Here is a 16,359-nt window from a genome sequence, read left to right as displayed (position 1 = left end):
CAGGCAGCATTTCCTGAGGAAGGGAAACTTTATGAGCCTCCCCCCAGCTGTCCCGCAGCCTCACCCTAGCATCTGGGCCCACACATATCCAAACCCTGGGCAAGGACAGGGAGACCCCGGCCGTTCCCATCATGCTCCGTGCTGCCCGGTCTGGCCAAGCAGCACTGAAGCTCTTCGGGCAGCAGATGGACATAGAGGGAGACGGGTGTGGAGGGACCTGGCTGGAGGCAAGCTGAGAGATACTAAGGGCAGTGGATCCCTGAGGCCCATCGGCCGGGGCTCCGTCAGCCGTTCAGACCCTGGAGTTTCATCCCCGTGGCTAGAGGGAAGGCGGGAGGGCCGGCGCCATCTGCCTGGGGCTCACCCTCCCACGTGTGTCCCAGGGCTTCTTCGGGAAAGCTTCATGGAGGAGCGGGCTGGCCTCGTGTCTGTGAACCTGCTGGTGACTTCCTCGGTGGCTGCCTTTGTCATCGGGGCCGTGGTCTCGGGCTTCAGCGTCTGCTGGTTCGTGGGGCATCGAGACCGGCGGGAGTTGGCCCGCCGCAAGGATAAGGAGGCGATCCTAGCGCACGGCGGGGAGGGCCAGGTGGTCAGCGTGAGCCGCCTGGGTGAGCGGCGAGGGGGGGCCGGGCCGCGGGCCGGGCCGCCCGAGACGCTGCTGGCCCCCCTCATGCAGAACGGCTGGCCCCAAGCAGCGCTGTTACAGGCCGGCCAGCACGAACTGGCCTCGGGGCTGCTGCCCACCCCCGAGCAGACCCCGCTGCAGCAGAAGCGCTGCCCCGGCGGGCTGCCGCGGCGCGGCTGGGAGCAGACGCAGGGAGTGCTGCACACCGTGCTCCGGGAGCCCTCCGGCAACGCCCCGTCCCTTGGTGCTGCGTCCTCCTCCTCCTCTTCCATCATCCTGCTGCACCCCGGCGGCGGCGGCCACGGGCCGGACCCCGAGGCGGGCGGCGACGTGCGCTTCCTGCCTTCGGCGATGGCCGGGAGCCGGGACCAGGTGGGCGGCGTGGCCCCCTCCCAAGCCAGGGCGGGCCGGGCCTCCTACGTGGACTTCCCCATCACACCCCACGCCAGCCCTGACCGGCGGCGGGTAGTTTCCGCGCCCACGGGCCACCCGGACCCAGCCACTGACAGCCTGTCGAGGCCCTGGAGCCCCCCCACCGGGAGCCTGACGAGAAGCGGCCCGGCGGCCCCGGCCCTGCGGCGCACTCACACCTTCAACAGCGGCAGCAGCGAAAGATGCCCGGGGGAGCCCCACCACGCGCGCCGCCCCCGCCCACTCACAGACTTTGCCCGCTTGCTCCCCTACGGGCCTGAGAGGACTGCACCCCCTGTGCAGTAGGCGGGGGACACAGCCCATCGATGCCCCCCGATATCCTCTCGGCCTCCACCTCCCTGGCAAGGGGACCCAGGCGCGGGGCCTGCCAGCTCGGGCACAGGAAGAGGCTGGCCAGGCGAAAGATGGCTCCCAGGCCCTCATCGAGGCAACAGCGGCCCCGGTCCTCCTCCAAGCAGGGTGCTTCTGGGGAGTTGGGGTTCCTTCTCACACCGGCCCTCCGCGGCACCCCCGGGGAGCACAAGAAGCACAAGAGCGTTGATCCCTTCCCTCGGGGGTTGGAAGAAGCTGTGCTGGTCTGGGATGGGAAGGACTGGGAGTCAGGGACTTGGGTTCGAATCCCAGCCTGCCTCTGACTAGCTGTCACCTGACCTCTTCGGGCCTGAGGGTCCTTGTCAGCGAAGCGAGGGACTAGATCGGACTAGATGGTGTCTTAAGGCCCCTTCCAGCTCTCCGTCCTACCATCCCTACGATTGGAGACTGGCCTCTCATTTCTTATCTGCCATTCTCCTGGTTGTTTTTCTTTTCGGTTTCCTTTTTCTTTTTAATGAATTGCACAATCTCGGGCTCAGTGGGCCGGGCCGAGGAGCTGCCCCTTGGCCAGGGGCGTGGCCTGAACAGAGCCCCCCCCCTCCCTCGCCCCTGGGTATCCCTCCCCCACCAAATGGTCCCTTGGGCCAGGGGTCCTCTGAGTTGGGTGTGCGTGTGTATGTGTGTATGTGTGTGGGGGTCGCTGGGTAGGTATATGTGCGTGTGAGCGTGTGCATGCCCGTGTCCATCCCGGAGGAAGGGGGCAGTGGGAGAGGGCGCGTCCGAGTACAGGGCCGCAGCTGGCGGGTGGTGATTGTGGGGCCATCGGTACAAGCGAGGTAGGTTCGGAGCGGGTATCACTGGTGTCTAGCAGGAGCTCGAGAGGCGAAGTGGCTCAGAGAGGCGAAGTGGCTCAGACGTGGCAAGGGGTCATGGGAAGTGGGATCCCACCCCTTCAGGGAAGATGGCGATGTGTCTGCCAGCTTGGAGAGGAGCTTGGGTCTTCACCTCTCCCATTCCAGCCCAACCTCCCCCCCCTTCTCCCCGCATCCCTCACTCCATGCTCCAGACACTGCTGTCTAAAGGGCTCTGGTTTGGTGTGGCTCAGGGGAGGGAGCCCTGGGGGGTACAGTACCCCTGTAAAATAGGGCCCCAGGGTAGGGAGAGGGTCCCCAGCACCTCCCATCCTCTCGTGACCTGTGACCTTCCACCTTTGACCTGCAGGTCATGCATGCAACAGCTGTGCTCTGTATTAACTCTGGAATTAGCCCTCTCCCCCCACCCCCAAATAAAACTCTGTTTACAACACCCACTGCTTGGGCCCTCTCTTTGGCTCTCATCCACCCGGCTGGCTGATGTGGTGGATGCCAGGGCTGTGGGTCAGGGGCCTTGGGTTTGCCATCCGAGTGACCTTGGATAAGGCACCTCTGAGTTTCAGTTTCTTTACCTGTGAAATGGGGATAATAATACTCATGCTACCTACCTCACAGGATGGTTGGATGGAAATCAGTTCCAAGTTCAAAGATGCTATAGAAATGTAAACTATTTTTATTCTTATTTAAACGTGGCAGCAAAGGCGGCTTTGCCCTAGGGCGCAGCTGCTCAGCCACACGGGGTCATATCTTAGGGAAGCTTTTTACATCCTTCAGTGAACTTGAAGCTAGAGGATGAGGAGGATGGAGCTAGAGCTGGGAAGGACCTTGGGTCTTGGACCATCACAGCTGGGAGGAACCTTATGTCATAGCATGTTCAAACTAGGAGGAGCCTTAAAACAGAGAGGCCTTAGAACTCCTGGCATTTAAAACCCTTCCAAACCTGGCTCCAACTCCCTTTTCCTCATGGTCCAGCCAAACTTGTGGGAAGCTTCCTCACAAATGAAGCTCCATCTCCCCTCTCTGGGCCTTTGAATTAGACAGTCTTCCATGCCTGGAATGCCCTCCCTCCTCACTGCAACCTCATAAGATTTCCTTCAAATCTCAGCTCAAATGCCACCTCCTACAGACGACCTCTTACTCCTCTCTGCCAGCAGCTAATGCCTCCCTATACCCCAAATTACCTGGGTTATTTTGTATGCATTTCATAGGTTCCATAGATTTCAAGCTGGAAGGAATGGTCCAAACCTCTCATTTTATAGATTAGGGAACTGAGGCCAGGGAAATGAAATGATCTCTCCAAGATCAGCCAGATAGTAAACTTCAGTGGTAGACTTTGAATCCAGTTTCTCTGACTTCAGAGCCAACATTCTTTTCCTTTTTTTGTTTCCTTTTTTTGGTATTGGTCAAGGAAGTTCCTCATCAGGACCTTCTTAACACCAATAAAATCATATGTCTGGTCAACACATATTTTGTATATATTTACTTTGTATTTATTTATATGTATATATGTTGTACATGTTGTCTTCTATAGAATGTGAGCTCCTTGAGGGCAGGGACTGTTTCCTTTTTGTCTGCATCTAGTAGGCACTCAATAAACACTGGTTGATTGATTGAATACAGAATGTCAGAGCTGGAAAGGTCTTTGGTACCTAGAATGTCCTAGCTGGAGGGAACCTTAGAACATGGTATGTCAGAGAAGGAACTTTTGAACAAATAATGAAGTCAAAATTGAAAGGGGTTTCCTTAGATCATCAGCTCCAACTCCATTTTACAGATGAGGAAACCTGTAAATTGAGTCCCACAAAGGACAATCACTGAGTCACATGGAGATATGGCAGAGCTGAGGATGAACTTGAGCCCTTCAGTTAATCTTATTTTCTTTGAAATACATCAGGCTAGCTCTATGTCTGTCTGTCTGTCTGTGTACGTGTGTCTCTGCATTTCCATGTCCATGTGTATATATTTGTGTATATATGAGATTGAAGAAGCACATGGGTCTGATATTCTGGGACTGGGCATCCTTATTACTGAATTCATTTGAAGAGAGAGAAGGCTGGGCAGCCGAGTCATTCCCGTGGGACAATCAGAGAAGAAACAGAACTGTAACAGAGAGCACAGAGACTTATTCCCCCCCCATTGAGGGTCTCATTTTCCCATTTTGTAAAATTGCATCTTTTCCTTCACCCTTTTTCTTCTTAACAGTGTATGATGATCTTATAATCACAATATGTCTTAAGAGTTTAGCTGGGTGTCCAGAGCATATTGAGTCAAACATCCTCATGTAACAAATGAGGAAACTGGGGCCAGAGAAGGAAAGTGACAGTCACACATCTCAGGTGTCCTGACTGCCAGGGCCAGAGTTCTTTACACTGAACCTCATTGTCTCTGACTGCTCAGACAATGGAGGAGGGGAGCAGTAAGAATATGGATTAAGAGATGACTGACAAGAAGGAATCTTTAGGGGCTTCAGGGACAGGAAGGGGAGGCCCATCTGTCTCTTCAGTTAAGAGAGATCAGGAAGCAGCAATTTCTCTGCCACCAACAGTTCTGGCCCCCATGACAATGACGAAACCCCATGGGACAGACTCCAAAGTAAAGAACAAGAAAGAACCCTGCACCCTCAGCCTTGACCCACTTCTACTTCCCGTTACTTTGCAAGGCATTTGCTTCACGAGGCTTCCATTGCTTCATCTGCCAAATAAGATGGATTGGGCAAGATGAGTCCCAGAGATGATCTTCATTCTGAGTGCTCCCAATGCTGACATTCTCTGCCCGAAGGGCTTTCTCCTTATACCCACCCCTAGCTCTGATATTCTCCATTCTTAGGATATTCTCTGTTCCAAACGCTAGCCTATTCTGCTACTCCCAGCTCTATGTTCTGTGCCCTGATGGTCTGTGTTCTAAGGTCCCCATCAGATGAAGTTTTATGTTCAATGGACCTTTCCAGGATTCATAGAACATTATTCCTCTCCTCCACCACCACTTTCCATCTTCCTTTCTTTTCCCAAGATCCTGAAACTTGGATTCGTAACCTTGCAGAGGTTGTAAGGAAAGGGTATGTGACCTTAAAACTAGGGATAACATTTAGGAGAAATCTTGATGAGTAACCCCAATTGTAACACCTATTCTGGGAAGTCTCCTCCCCTCCCTCTTCCCCCCAACTGGACAGTGATTTTGCAAGCAATTGCAGAGGCCCTGAACTAGACCAAGCCAGTGTGGATAGAGATTTTACAGGAGTGTTCTTCCCTGTTTCCTGCCCCACCTACCTTTATATAAAATCTCTACCTCAGGAAGGCTCCAGAAGGAAGAGCCAATGAGCAGTAGCTGAATAGACACTATGTCCTCCTATAACACAGAGCCTGGCCAAAGGTAAGAACTTGGGGCACATACAAGAATAAACACATCCAGCACACTAACAAACCTATTAGTGACACACAAATATAGGAGCAGATAGACATACACAAATAGAAAGTTAGAAACACAAATGCAAAAACAGATAGGGCAATACACACCTTAGCACCGAGGCAAATAGCAATAGAAATACAGCTATACACATGCATAAATGTAGAGACAGTGCATATGCTTGTGTATGCAAGAGAAACCAGGACTGTAACAGAAGTGGGGGGTCAGTTAATGTTATAAGTGGGAAGGGACTTTAATCAGGAAAGCTAGGAATGGGGATGAGATCAAAAGAAGGGGAAAAAGGGATTTTCTGGGTCCTATCTAGGTTCTCAGGGAGATGGTAAGGGACAAGGCCATCAACCAGGATACCCTAATACTCCCCTCTAAGTCCCAGTTTCTTAAACTGTAGTTTATAGCCCATATGGGATCTTGTAACTGAATGTGGGTGTCATGAAATAATAATTTATAATCAATAAATTTTTGATTTGTATGCCTATTTTATATGCCTATATACTTGGGGTCATATAAAAATTTCTCAAGTGATTACAAGTGGAAAAAGTTTAAGAAGCTCTGTCATAGACCATATGGCTTAGACAGTGACTAATTAATTGATTGTAAGTCATTTCCCCTCTCTGGTCCTAGTTTCCTCTCCTGTAGAAAGAAAGGATTGTCTCAGTCTCTTTCAGCTCTAAGACTGTGGATTCTAAGAGCTCTGAACAGTGGAGGAGGCTAGCTGGGAGGGATTCCTGGAGAAAGTAGTGCATCAAGTAGACTATGGCTGGGAAGAAAGGGAAAGACTGAGAGGGAGGGACATTCTGGCTGAAGAGAACTGGATTGTGAGCAAAGACACCAGGATAATGGTAAGACAGATGACAGCCGCCTCCAAATTATGCTGGGAGGTGGGAAGTAGAAACACCACTTGGACTCAAAGACAATGTATAACACTGAACCTTGGAAGGGACTTTTAAAGGAAGGAGTTTCTCATAGAAGAACTCTCTCTTAAATAGAATCATGGTTCAAATTCAAGATATTCATAGGATGTCAGGCTTTACAAAATACCATGTCACAGTTGGAATTTTAAAACATAGAATGTGAGATGTCAGAAGTGGTATTATGTATTGGACTGGTCTCTTCATTTAGAATCAGAGGGCCTTCATTCTAGTGCTCATCTATGCCATATTAACTGACTTTGGTCTTAAGCAAGTCACTCCCCTTCCTGAATCCTGTTTTCTCTTACAGAGAGGGAGGAGGTTGCTCTAGGTATTTTCTGTGGTCTCTCCTAATTCTAAATCCTGTGATCCTTTGGAAGGAACCTTTGGACATACAATATAAGATGAAGCTGGAAAGGAAGTGTTTGCACATTGGAGGGTGTGTGGGATATTGAAAGTCAGATTTTTGAAGAGAGTGACACAGCAAGATCTTTTGGAAGGAAGTATTTGGGGGAGATGTAAAGGGTTGAGTGGAAGGAAAGACAGTGGAGATGGGAAAAGCTACTAGAAAGTTACTGCTAAAATTCTCTGAATTATAAGGAAGCTCAGGTGATCATCTGGTTTACCCCTTTGTTTTATGTCTACTCTGAAGTCCAGAGAATTTCAGGGATTTGGGACAAGATTGCATAGCATCCAAGCAATGATTCATCTTTTTGTGTCCACAGCCTGGCTGCCTGTGGTCTGAGTAGCTCTCTAGCTATGCAGCTGCTGCTGTTTCTTCTGCTGTTCTCTTCTCCTGGCCAAGCACTTCTTCAGTGTCCCAAGGCCTGCAACTGTATCTTGCAAGTCAATGGCACATCAGCCACCTGTGGCCCCCTGAACAGCTTCCCCACGGGTCTTCCAGTGGATACTACTTTTGTCTCCGTAGAAAATACCAACCTCTCACAGCTCTCAAGTGATGCCCTCTGGGGTCTCTCCAATCTCCAGGAATTGCATCTTGCCGGCAATAGGATTGATAATTTAAACTCTGGGCTTCTGAAACCCACACCCAGCCTTGAGGTGCTGGACCTGACATATAACACCTTGTCTGAGCTACCCAGTGGACTCTTCAGAAATTCGACAGTCCTCCACTCCTTGGTGCTGAAAGGAAACAGACTAGAGACTCTCAAACTGGACTGGCTGGAAGGGCTGGTGGCCTTGAAGTGGTTGGATGTGTCTGAAAACCGGATCCAAAAACTACCCCCAGATCTGCTCCTCAACTTTACAGCCCTACAAATCCTGGATCTATCTGATAACATGTTGCTGGAGCTGCCCCCCAATCTCCTGAAGGGCCTCCCCAACCTTGAAAGGCTTCATCTGCAGGGCAACCAGCTCCAGACTTTCGCTGAGGGAACCTTTTCTGCTACACCAAATCTGCATTACCTTTTCCTCCAGGGAAACCGATTAAATAAGCTGTCTTTGGGCATTTTCAGCTCCTTGGGTGAGCTGGATATGCTTGACCTCTCCAACAATTCGCTGGCACAGGTCCCCGATGGGCTGTTGGATAAGGTGGGCCAGATGAAGGATGGATTTGATCTTTCAGAGAATCCTTGGAAATGTGATGAGGGGCTATGTGGTCTCTACCACTGGCTTTTGAATAAGCAGGACAGAATGTTTTCCAAGCATAATACCCTCTGTAGTAGCCCCGAAAACCAAGCAGGCCAGAAGCTCCTGGAAGTGGCTAAGAAAAATGTTTGTCCCAAGGAACAAGTTCCATAGGACACAACCTTCTCAGCTTTGCTTTGTGCACATCCCCCTACACATTCAGCAACCTGAGCTCATAATGCAGCACCAAACAAGCAAAGTTTTTCTAAATATTCTCCCCTTGACCACAGCCCCTAGGCCCTTGAGCCTGACAGACTCAGCATCCTTATAGCCCAGTTTACCCCTCTCCCAAAGCTTCCTCCTCTATCCTAAACAAGTATTCCTTCTGTATTGATGGAGCATCTCTAGGTTGGCACTCCAAAGCCCTATCACAGTTAGCAGGATTGCTCTTTCCTTCCATTTTAATAGGAAATGTAAGCTATCATAGGAAATAAGTCAAATAAGAATCCAACAGAAACAAAGGAAGATTATTGAGGGATAGTTCTTACTCATTTGGTCATTTATGTCCTTAAGGAGATAGTGTCTCCATGGAAACATTTGGCCCAAACGTACTCAACTGTTTTTAGGTACCAGGAGTTATATGGGCGATTTTCAGAGAGCCAGGTTTTTATGCAATTAGATTGTGAACTCCTTGAGGGCAAGGTCTTGCCACATTTTGTGACCCCAGCACTTAGCTTGATGCCTGGTACATAGCAGATTCTTAATAAGTGATTATCAACTTTCTAACAGAGTTGTTCCAAAGTAGAATAAGCCATCTTGAATGTTAGGGTGTTCCATCATAAGAGATCTAGCAGAAACTGAATGACCACTTGCCTAATTAGTCTCCTGTCTTCTAGTTCTTCCCCTTTCCAAGTTATCTGCTGTACATACAGAAGCTAAAATCATCTTACTAATATACACTTCTGACACAATCACTCTCCTGCTCAAAAGTCGATAATGGTTCCCTATTGTTTACATTTCCCTATTATTACATTAATATATAACACCTGGGAGACAGGCATTTAAAGACTTCCATCCAAGTCACCTTGGCTGATTTAAATACATTAAGGCATTTTAAGTTCCAGTCAAACTAGCATATTAGCTTTCCTGCAAATTCTTGTCTCCATCTTCCATTGGTGTCTTCATAAAGGCTATCCTGATCTGGCATGTACTTCCTCCTCTCCTACAATTTTTGAAATCTTAAGCTTCCTGCTGGACCTAATTGAGGTGCTGCCTCCCCTAATGTTTTTTTTTTTTTCCTATCAGCTCAAACTGTCTTGTATTTTCTTATTTGTCATACTTCCTCCTCCCCCCCCCCCACAACTCCCAGAATGCAAGCTTCTTGAGGGCAAGAACAATTTCTTTTTTTTTTTTTTTTTAAGTACTGTCAGTACCTAATGCATAATAGGATTTTAATAAATGTTTGTTGAATAACTGAATAAATGTCATAAAAAAGTATTCTTCTTCTAGTACAAGTTGGACGAGATAAAACCTGAAGTCACTTCCAGCTCTGAAATTCTATGAAAATCTAGACCATTTTCCTCTACTATTGGGCCAATAGATTTTGGCTAGAATGTGGATCTTGGAGTATATTTAAATTGAATGGAGTTTAACTTTAAAAAATAAATTGCTCTGACTTATGTAATCAGAAAATAAAGATAAAAGGTTTCTGTACCACTTGGGAGTACCCTTCAACCAACATGTATGCCCCAAACCAGCTTACCCCAGGCTCTACCAACTCTGTTTTCATATCCATTCCAAATTGTAACTCATAAACTCCCACTCATGTGTTTACTTTTCCTACTCAGACAGAGGAAGCAATTAATTCAATTCAAAGGCATTTGATAAAATAGCAGTGAGAAAAGAAGCACTTCGCCTGTAAGCCTAGGGCACACTCTCTTACAAATGCACACATCATTAGTGAAGTAAACGAACATATATTCATGGAATGCAAATGACCAGAATGAACCTATAAAGAAGCAAGCCCATGGGAAGCATGTGACCAGGGTATATGTGGAGAGGGGCAACTTATGCATCTAGCACAGTACAGCAACGGATTTTACAGAGAGCAACATCTGTAGAGCAGGACTTTGAACTCTGCTAGGTCTGAGTTAGCCATGGTTTCAAACCCTGCCTCTGACACTGTCTTGGTGAGGTGGAAGGAGGAGTGCAATAAAAATTAACTCTCTCCAATGTTTTAAATAACATTGTAGGACTAATGATATATAATCATACTGGTCTTGTTAGCTCTCATTCCTATTCACCACTAAGCAAGTAGTTGGCTCTGCTAAGTGTGTAGCTACATGGCGTGTAGACTCTGACAGTCCTGCTTACTGCTGGTCTCACATGGGGTGCCTGATGATGCTTTATTGGTCTTGCCATCTCTGCAGGTCATACCAAGCATGGCTCCTCTGAGCATGAGATTCTTTTTTTCTAGATTCAACTGAAGTTCTCAATTAAGGTATTGTCCCTTTCTTATTAGATGTAATAGTGGATTCTGCCTCTTCTCTTTTAACTTAAAGCCTAGATACTTAGCTATAGTACTTTTCAAAAGTGCTGGGGGAAAATCCTTAACAGCTTTTTCTCCCATGCCTCAACTTTCAGAACCTTGGCTAGAGTACACATTTTCTTTTAAAAATATATATATAGTTTTCATCCCAAGAGCCAAGTTTTTTGGAAAATAAAACAATTTTTAGTTTTAAAAAAAAGCATATAAACTTTGTCATTTTTTAACCTCCACTTCCAGATCACCACTGACAGAAGGTCAGAAATGATACCAATGTTAGAAACCTCATTCTGATTTAGGATTAGAAATTCCTTGTTATTCTCTGCCAAATCAACAGCTTACAAAATGTCCTTCCAACAAACTTCCAAGGGGTCTTTGGGTCTGAGATTTTTTAGTTTTCTTAACCACTAAGATTCTTTTTTATTTTCTAATCACATAAATGGAAAGGGGAAAACACAGGAAAAGAAGGCAAGTGCTGGACAAAGGTAACTGTCTTCCAATTGCTTACTACATTCCTCATGTATGTGTGTGTAGTGTTTACATATATGTATACATGTCTGTATGTAAACACAAAAACAACAAAATGTCAAAGATTTTCTAATATTCTCACATAGAATTTTAGAGCTGAAAGGAACCTTAAAAACCATTAAGCCCAATGGTATTTCTTTAAATTATGGCAGAAAAGTTGTGATTACATTATTATAAGAGACGTCCCAGAAAGAACTTTCTCTCTCAATGTAGAGAGAAACCTGCTCTGCCACTTTTCATTTTAGATCATTGCCTTCTTTAGGTAATTTTATTAAGGTGGAAAAAAAAACCAAGAATTCTATTTAGTTTGACAATGAGTTTTGTAAAAAAGACATCCAGATAAATGGATTCAGATTAATTGCAATGACCAATCTTGCCCTCTGAGAACAGGAAGTAAAATACACTTCCCTCCTCTCAATAGAAAAGGAAGGCATCTTAAGATTGGAGCATTGCTCACATTATTACATAAAGTAGTTTTAATAGTATTTAAGAATTGGAAGGGACTTCAGTAGCCATCTAGTCAATCTATTTCTGAAAATGAATCCTCTTTAAAAAACATACAGGAGAAAAAGTCAAATTGGTGAAGTAGAAGGGTGCAGGGTGGTTCAGCCACCTTTCAACATTACTTTCAGTTACTGTGGCTACTAATTACCATGTAACTCAGCCTTTTTGTCATGGTCATTCCAATTCAGATCCCTGTGAGAAGGGGCTTCAGTGAATCTTTAGTGGAAGAAAAAAACCACAACATAGTCATTCTAACGAAGAGGGTCTCAATTCTGTCTCTAGAAGAGGAGCAACATCAAAATCTTATGCAAAATAAAGGGACCCCCTCAATCCAGGAAAAAAGGGGTTTCAACTCAATCTGATCCCTGGAGGAGAGGGGATCTTGATGTATTGGAGAGAAAAGAAAGGTAAAGAAAAGTACCTCAGTGTGATTACTAGGGAAGGAGAGATCTTGGACTCCAGGAGTAAAATAAAGGTTTCATCCTTCAAAGGCATTAGATTAGTCCCTAGAGACTTCTTGAAGGAAAGCCCCTTCCTCCAAGGAAAAAAGATCTTCTATAGAAAAGCAGGGATCTAGAACTCAGATCTCCTCACAAGGAAAGGGCTTCACAAGATTACTTCAGATACCTTATCAAGAGATCTGCAACCCTGCCCCAGACAAAGAATAGGACTTTGACACACAAAAAAAAAGATGGGAAGGTGGGAGAGAAAGGAAGAAAAGAAATGAGAGAGGGACAAGGAGAGGAAGAGGGAGAGACAGAGACAGAGACAGAGAGAATAACTCAGAACCACTTACAAATAAAAGTGTCAGAGAAAAACATAGATTGCCCATGAAAGCAATTAGAATTCATAAAAGAAAGAAGAAATAGTTTAAGATGATATTATAAATGAAATAAATAATTTAAGAAAGAATTGGAAAGGAAATTAGAGCGATGGATAGAGAATTAACAGGTTAACCTAAGAGGTACAAAATCTTACTCAAATAACAAATGTATCAAATAGAAGCTTGGAAACAACAAGAAATATTACAACATGTCAAACTCAAAAGACTAAAAAAAGAAAAGAAAATGTGACGTATATCATATCAAAACAAACAAACAACTGACCTGGAAAATAAATTAAGGGGAGGTAACTTAAAAATAATTGAACTACCTTAATTGTAAGACCAAAAAGAAAGAAAGAAAGAAATTGTATATCACAGTTTAAGAAATCTTGAAAGAAATTTCCAACATATTGGAACAAGGTGACCAAGTAAAAATCACTTCCTGAGAGAAATATTCAAAATGACAACTCTTAGGAATACCTTCACAAAAATTCAGAGCTTCCAGAGTAAATAAAAAATACTTCAAGAAACCAGAAATAAAGAATTTAAGTACAAATTAAACAGGATCACGCAAGATTTAGTAGCTATTATAAAAAAGAAGGAATATGTAACTTGATATTCCAAAAGACAGAAAACTTAGTCCTAGGCTTTTAAGCAACTTACCCTACAGAAAATGAATATAATCCTACTAATAGAAAAAAAATAGATCTTCAATGCAATAGATGACTTCCAAATATTCCTAATGAAAAGATAGAAACTTTGACATATAAACGTGAAAATCAAGACAAACGTAAAAAGGCAAAAACAAGTAAATAGTCATAAGGAACACTGTAAAGATGAAATATTTATATTCTAATAAAGGGGAGATGATATAAGGCTCCCTTCAAAGCTCTAATATTATTTTGACAATGTTGAAAGAAGAAAGGAAAAAATGAAGAAAGACTACTGCTAGGGGAAAAATAGGGGAGAAAAAAATGGGTGAAATTATAGGTAATCAGAGTATACAAGTAAAAGTTTATAATCACAAGGTAAGGAAAATAGACATTATGTGAACCTCACTTTCATCTGAATTGTTTAAAAGTATGTAGAACAAGGGGCAGCTAGTTGGTATAGTGGATAGAGCACCAACCCTGAAGTCAGGAGAACTTGAGTTCAAATCTGGCCTCAGACACTTAACACTTCCTGGCTATGTGACACTGGGCATGTCATTTAACCCCAGTTGCCTCAAGAGGAAAAAAAGTATGTAGAACACACATAGTTTGGTATGCAAATACATTCAACTTAATAGGGAAACAAGAGAGAACAGAAAAAGGAAAGGGGAAGGATAAGAGGAAATGTAGATTCAGGGAGGAATTAATCATAAGTAAAACAAATCCCTAAGCATGAAAAAAGGATAAAAGAGGGAAGAAAAATTAATAGTAAGTACTAAAAAAAAAAAAAAAAAAAAAAAGTATAATAAACTTGAATAAAGAAAAATATAAAATTAATGAACATTATAGAAAATGTGAATTTTATGAACTCACAAAATGTTAAAAGATAGACTAGATAGAATAAAGAATCCAGCAATACATTGTTTACTAGAAACATAACATAAAGATTCACACAGAGTTAAAATAAGGAGTTTGAGTAAAGTCTGTTATGTCTCAAGTGAAATTTTTTTAAAAATCAGGGACAAAAAACATATTTTTAGAAGGCAGCAGCCAAAATAAATTCAATTAAAAGAGATAAACAGGGAAACTACATTTTACTGAAAGGTAGCATAGACAGTGAAGTCATTTCAGAACATAATATAAACCAAATGTCATAGCATCTAAATATTTAAAAGAAAAAATAAATAAGTTACAGGGAGAAATACAGTAAAACTATAATAGTAAGGGATCTCAATATATCCCTATAAAAGCTAAACAAAAAAAGAAAGAAGTTAAGGACGTGAATAGAATTTTTGAAAAGTTTGAAATATAGACTGATGATGATTACTGAAGGGAAATAGAAAGGAGTACACATATACCCAAACAGTATAGAGTACCTTTACAAGTATTAGCCATTTAAAACAAAAGCAGAAAAGCATTAATATTAAACATCTCCTTTATTTGCTACAGTGCAATAAAATATTAAGTAAAAAGCCACTGAAGAATTGATTCAAAATAGACTGAATAACAATCCTAAAAAAATTGGTGTATAAATGAACGATCACAGAAATGGTAGACAATTTCATAAAAAATAAAGACAAGAGACAAATTACCAAAATTTGGAGGATATAGCCAAAATAGTCCTTAGAATAAAATTTATTATCTCTAAAGATTTTCATAGGCAAAAGATAGAAAAAACATATCAATGAATTAGCATATAACTAAAAATCCATAAAAAGAAAAAAAAATTAAATCCCAATTAAACATCAAAATATAAATCCTGAAAATCAAGAAATAGATTAATAAGACTGACATTTAAAAAGCACCAAATTAATCAATTAAAGTCAGAATTGGGTTTTTTTGGGAGGAGGGGGAGGTAGAGAAATAACAAATTTGATTTAAGAAATAAAAGAAGTAAATCAAATTACCACAATAAAAAGTGAAAAAGGAGAATTTACAACAAAGAAGAAATTGTGGATTTTTTAGAAATTACTTTGCTCAACTATAAACCAATGAAACTGACAACTTAAAAGAAATGTGTGAATATTTGTGATTATAAAATATCTAAATTAAAAGAACAAGGAATAAAAAATTTAAACAACTCAAATTCAGGGAAAAAAATTGAGCAAGCCATAAATGAACTCTGAAGAGCAAAAACAGAAGTAGACAGATTCACAAGCAAATTCTATCCAACATTCAAAGAAAAATTAATTCCATAATTACAAAGCATAAAAAAGAGATTCTACCAAATTCTTTCTAGGATGCAAATATAATCTTGTTATCTAAACTAGGGAGAGTCAAAATAGAGAAGGAAAATTAAAGACCAAAAAACTCAAATAAAGATTGATAAAAAAATTCATAAAATATTAGCATAGAACCTACAGCAATATATCTATAGAGATTAGAGATTCTTAAAAACTTTTTCCACTGATGACCTTTTTTTGTCTAATAATGTTTTATGTGGTCCTAGATATGTAGATATTTAAAATAGGAATACAAATCAAACATTTACTGATAATATGTCATAATTTCACAACCCCCACATTCAGTTATAAGACTCCACATGGGATTATGAACCATAGTTTAAGAAGCTGGGATATAGTGTATGACTATGTTAAATTTATACCAGAAGTGCAAGATTAGTTTAATATTAGGAAAAATATAAACATAATTGACTACTTTAATAAGAGTGACAAAAATCATAAAATTATATCAATAAATATAGAAAAAGCTTTTGACAAAATATAACATGGAAATAAATTCTTAATATGCTAGATAGTATAAATCTAAAACTAAGAATGACATATATGTTAAGGGCTCAAATTAGGGTACTTTTCAATAAAATCAGGAATGAAATAAAAATATCCACTGTCACTATTTCTATTTGACATGGTGCTAAAAATGAAAACTATAGCAATAAGACATGGGGAAAAAAAGGATAAAGGAGTACAAGCACAGCCAATGAATAAACAAAACTTATCACTTTCAAGGATGATATTTTAGTGTATTTAGAAAATCCTAAAGAGTCAACTAAAATTAATTGAATTAATATTTTTGAAAAAAGTGACAGAGCATAAAATAAATACATACAAATAATAAACATTTCAATATAATACCAATAAAATGCTGCAGGAAGAAATAGGAAAAGAAATTCCATTTAAAATAATTATAGGA

At 42.3% G+C, this 16,359-nt stretch overlaps 2 protein-coding genes across 7 annotated transcripts in view; both read left to right on the top strand.

Annotated features, from left to right (window-relative positions):
• The window catches only part of SEMA6B (semaphorin 6B), a 71,182-nt gene extending 68,508 nt beyond the window's left edge, over positions 1-2,674 (top strand). For all 6 annotated transcript variants that reach the window (XM_074308288.1, XM_074308283.1, XM_074308284.1 and 3 more), the window contains one exon: positions 384-2,674. In XM_074308288.1, coding sequence (XP_074164389.1) covers positions 384-1,342 — 959 coding nt within the window. In that variant the 3' untranslated portion in view covers positions 1,343-2,674. The remainder of the gene's footprint in view (positions 1-383) is intronic.
• A 138-nt stretch (positions 2,675-2,812) lies between these two features.
• On the top strand, positions 2,813-9,869 carry LRG1 (leucine rich alpha-2-glycoprotein 1). The gene is made up of 2 exons (XM_074308290.1): positions 2,813-5,610; positions 7,298-9,869. Exons 1-2 carry the CDS (start codon positions 5,579-5,581, stop codon positions 8,328-8,330), a joined length of 1,065 nt encoding a protein of 354 aa, XP_074164391.1. The 5' UTR covers positions 2,813-5,578; the 3' UTR covers positions 8,331-9,869.
• Positions 9,870-16,359: the final 6,490 nt, after the last annotated feature.

The sequence above is a fragment of the Sminthopsis crassicaudata genome, chromosome 1, assembly GCF_048593235.1.
Source record: "Sminthopsis crassicaudata isolate SCR6 chromosome 1, ASM4859323v1, whole genome shotgun sequence".
In the NCBI taxonomy this organism is placed as follows: domain Eukaryota; kingdom Metazoa; phylum Chordata; class Mammalia; order Dasyuromorphia; family Dasyuridae; genus Sminthopsis; species Sminthopsis crassicaudata.
The sequence above is the reverse complement of the archived record's forward strand: the minus strand, read 5'-3'. Positions and strand labels throughout refer to the sequence as shown.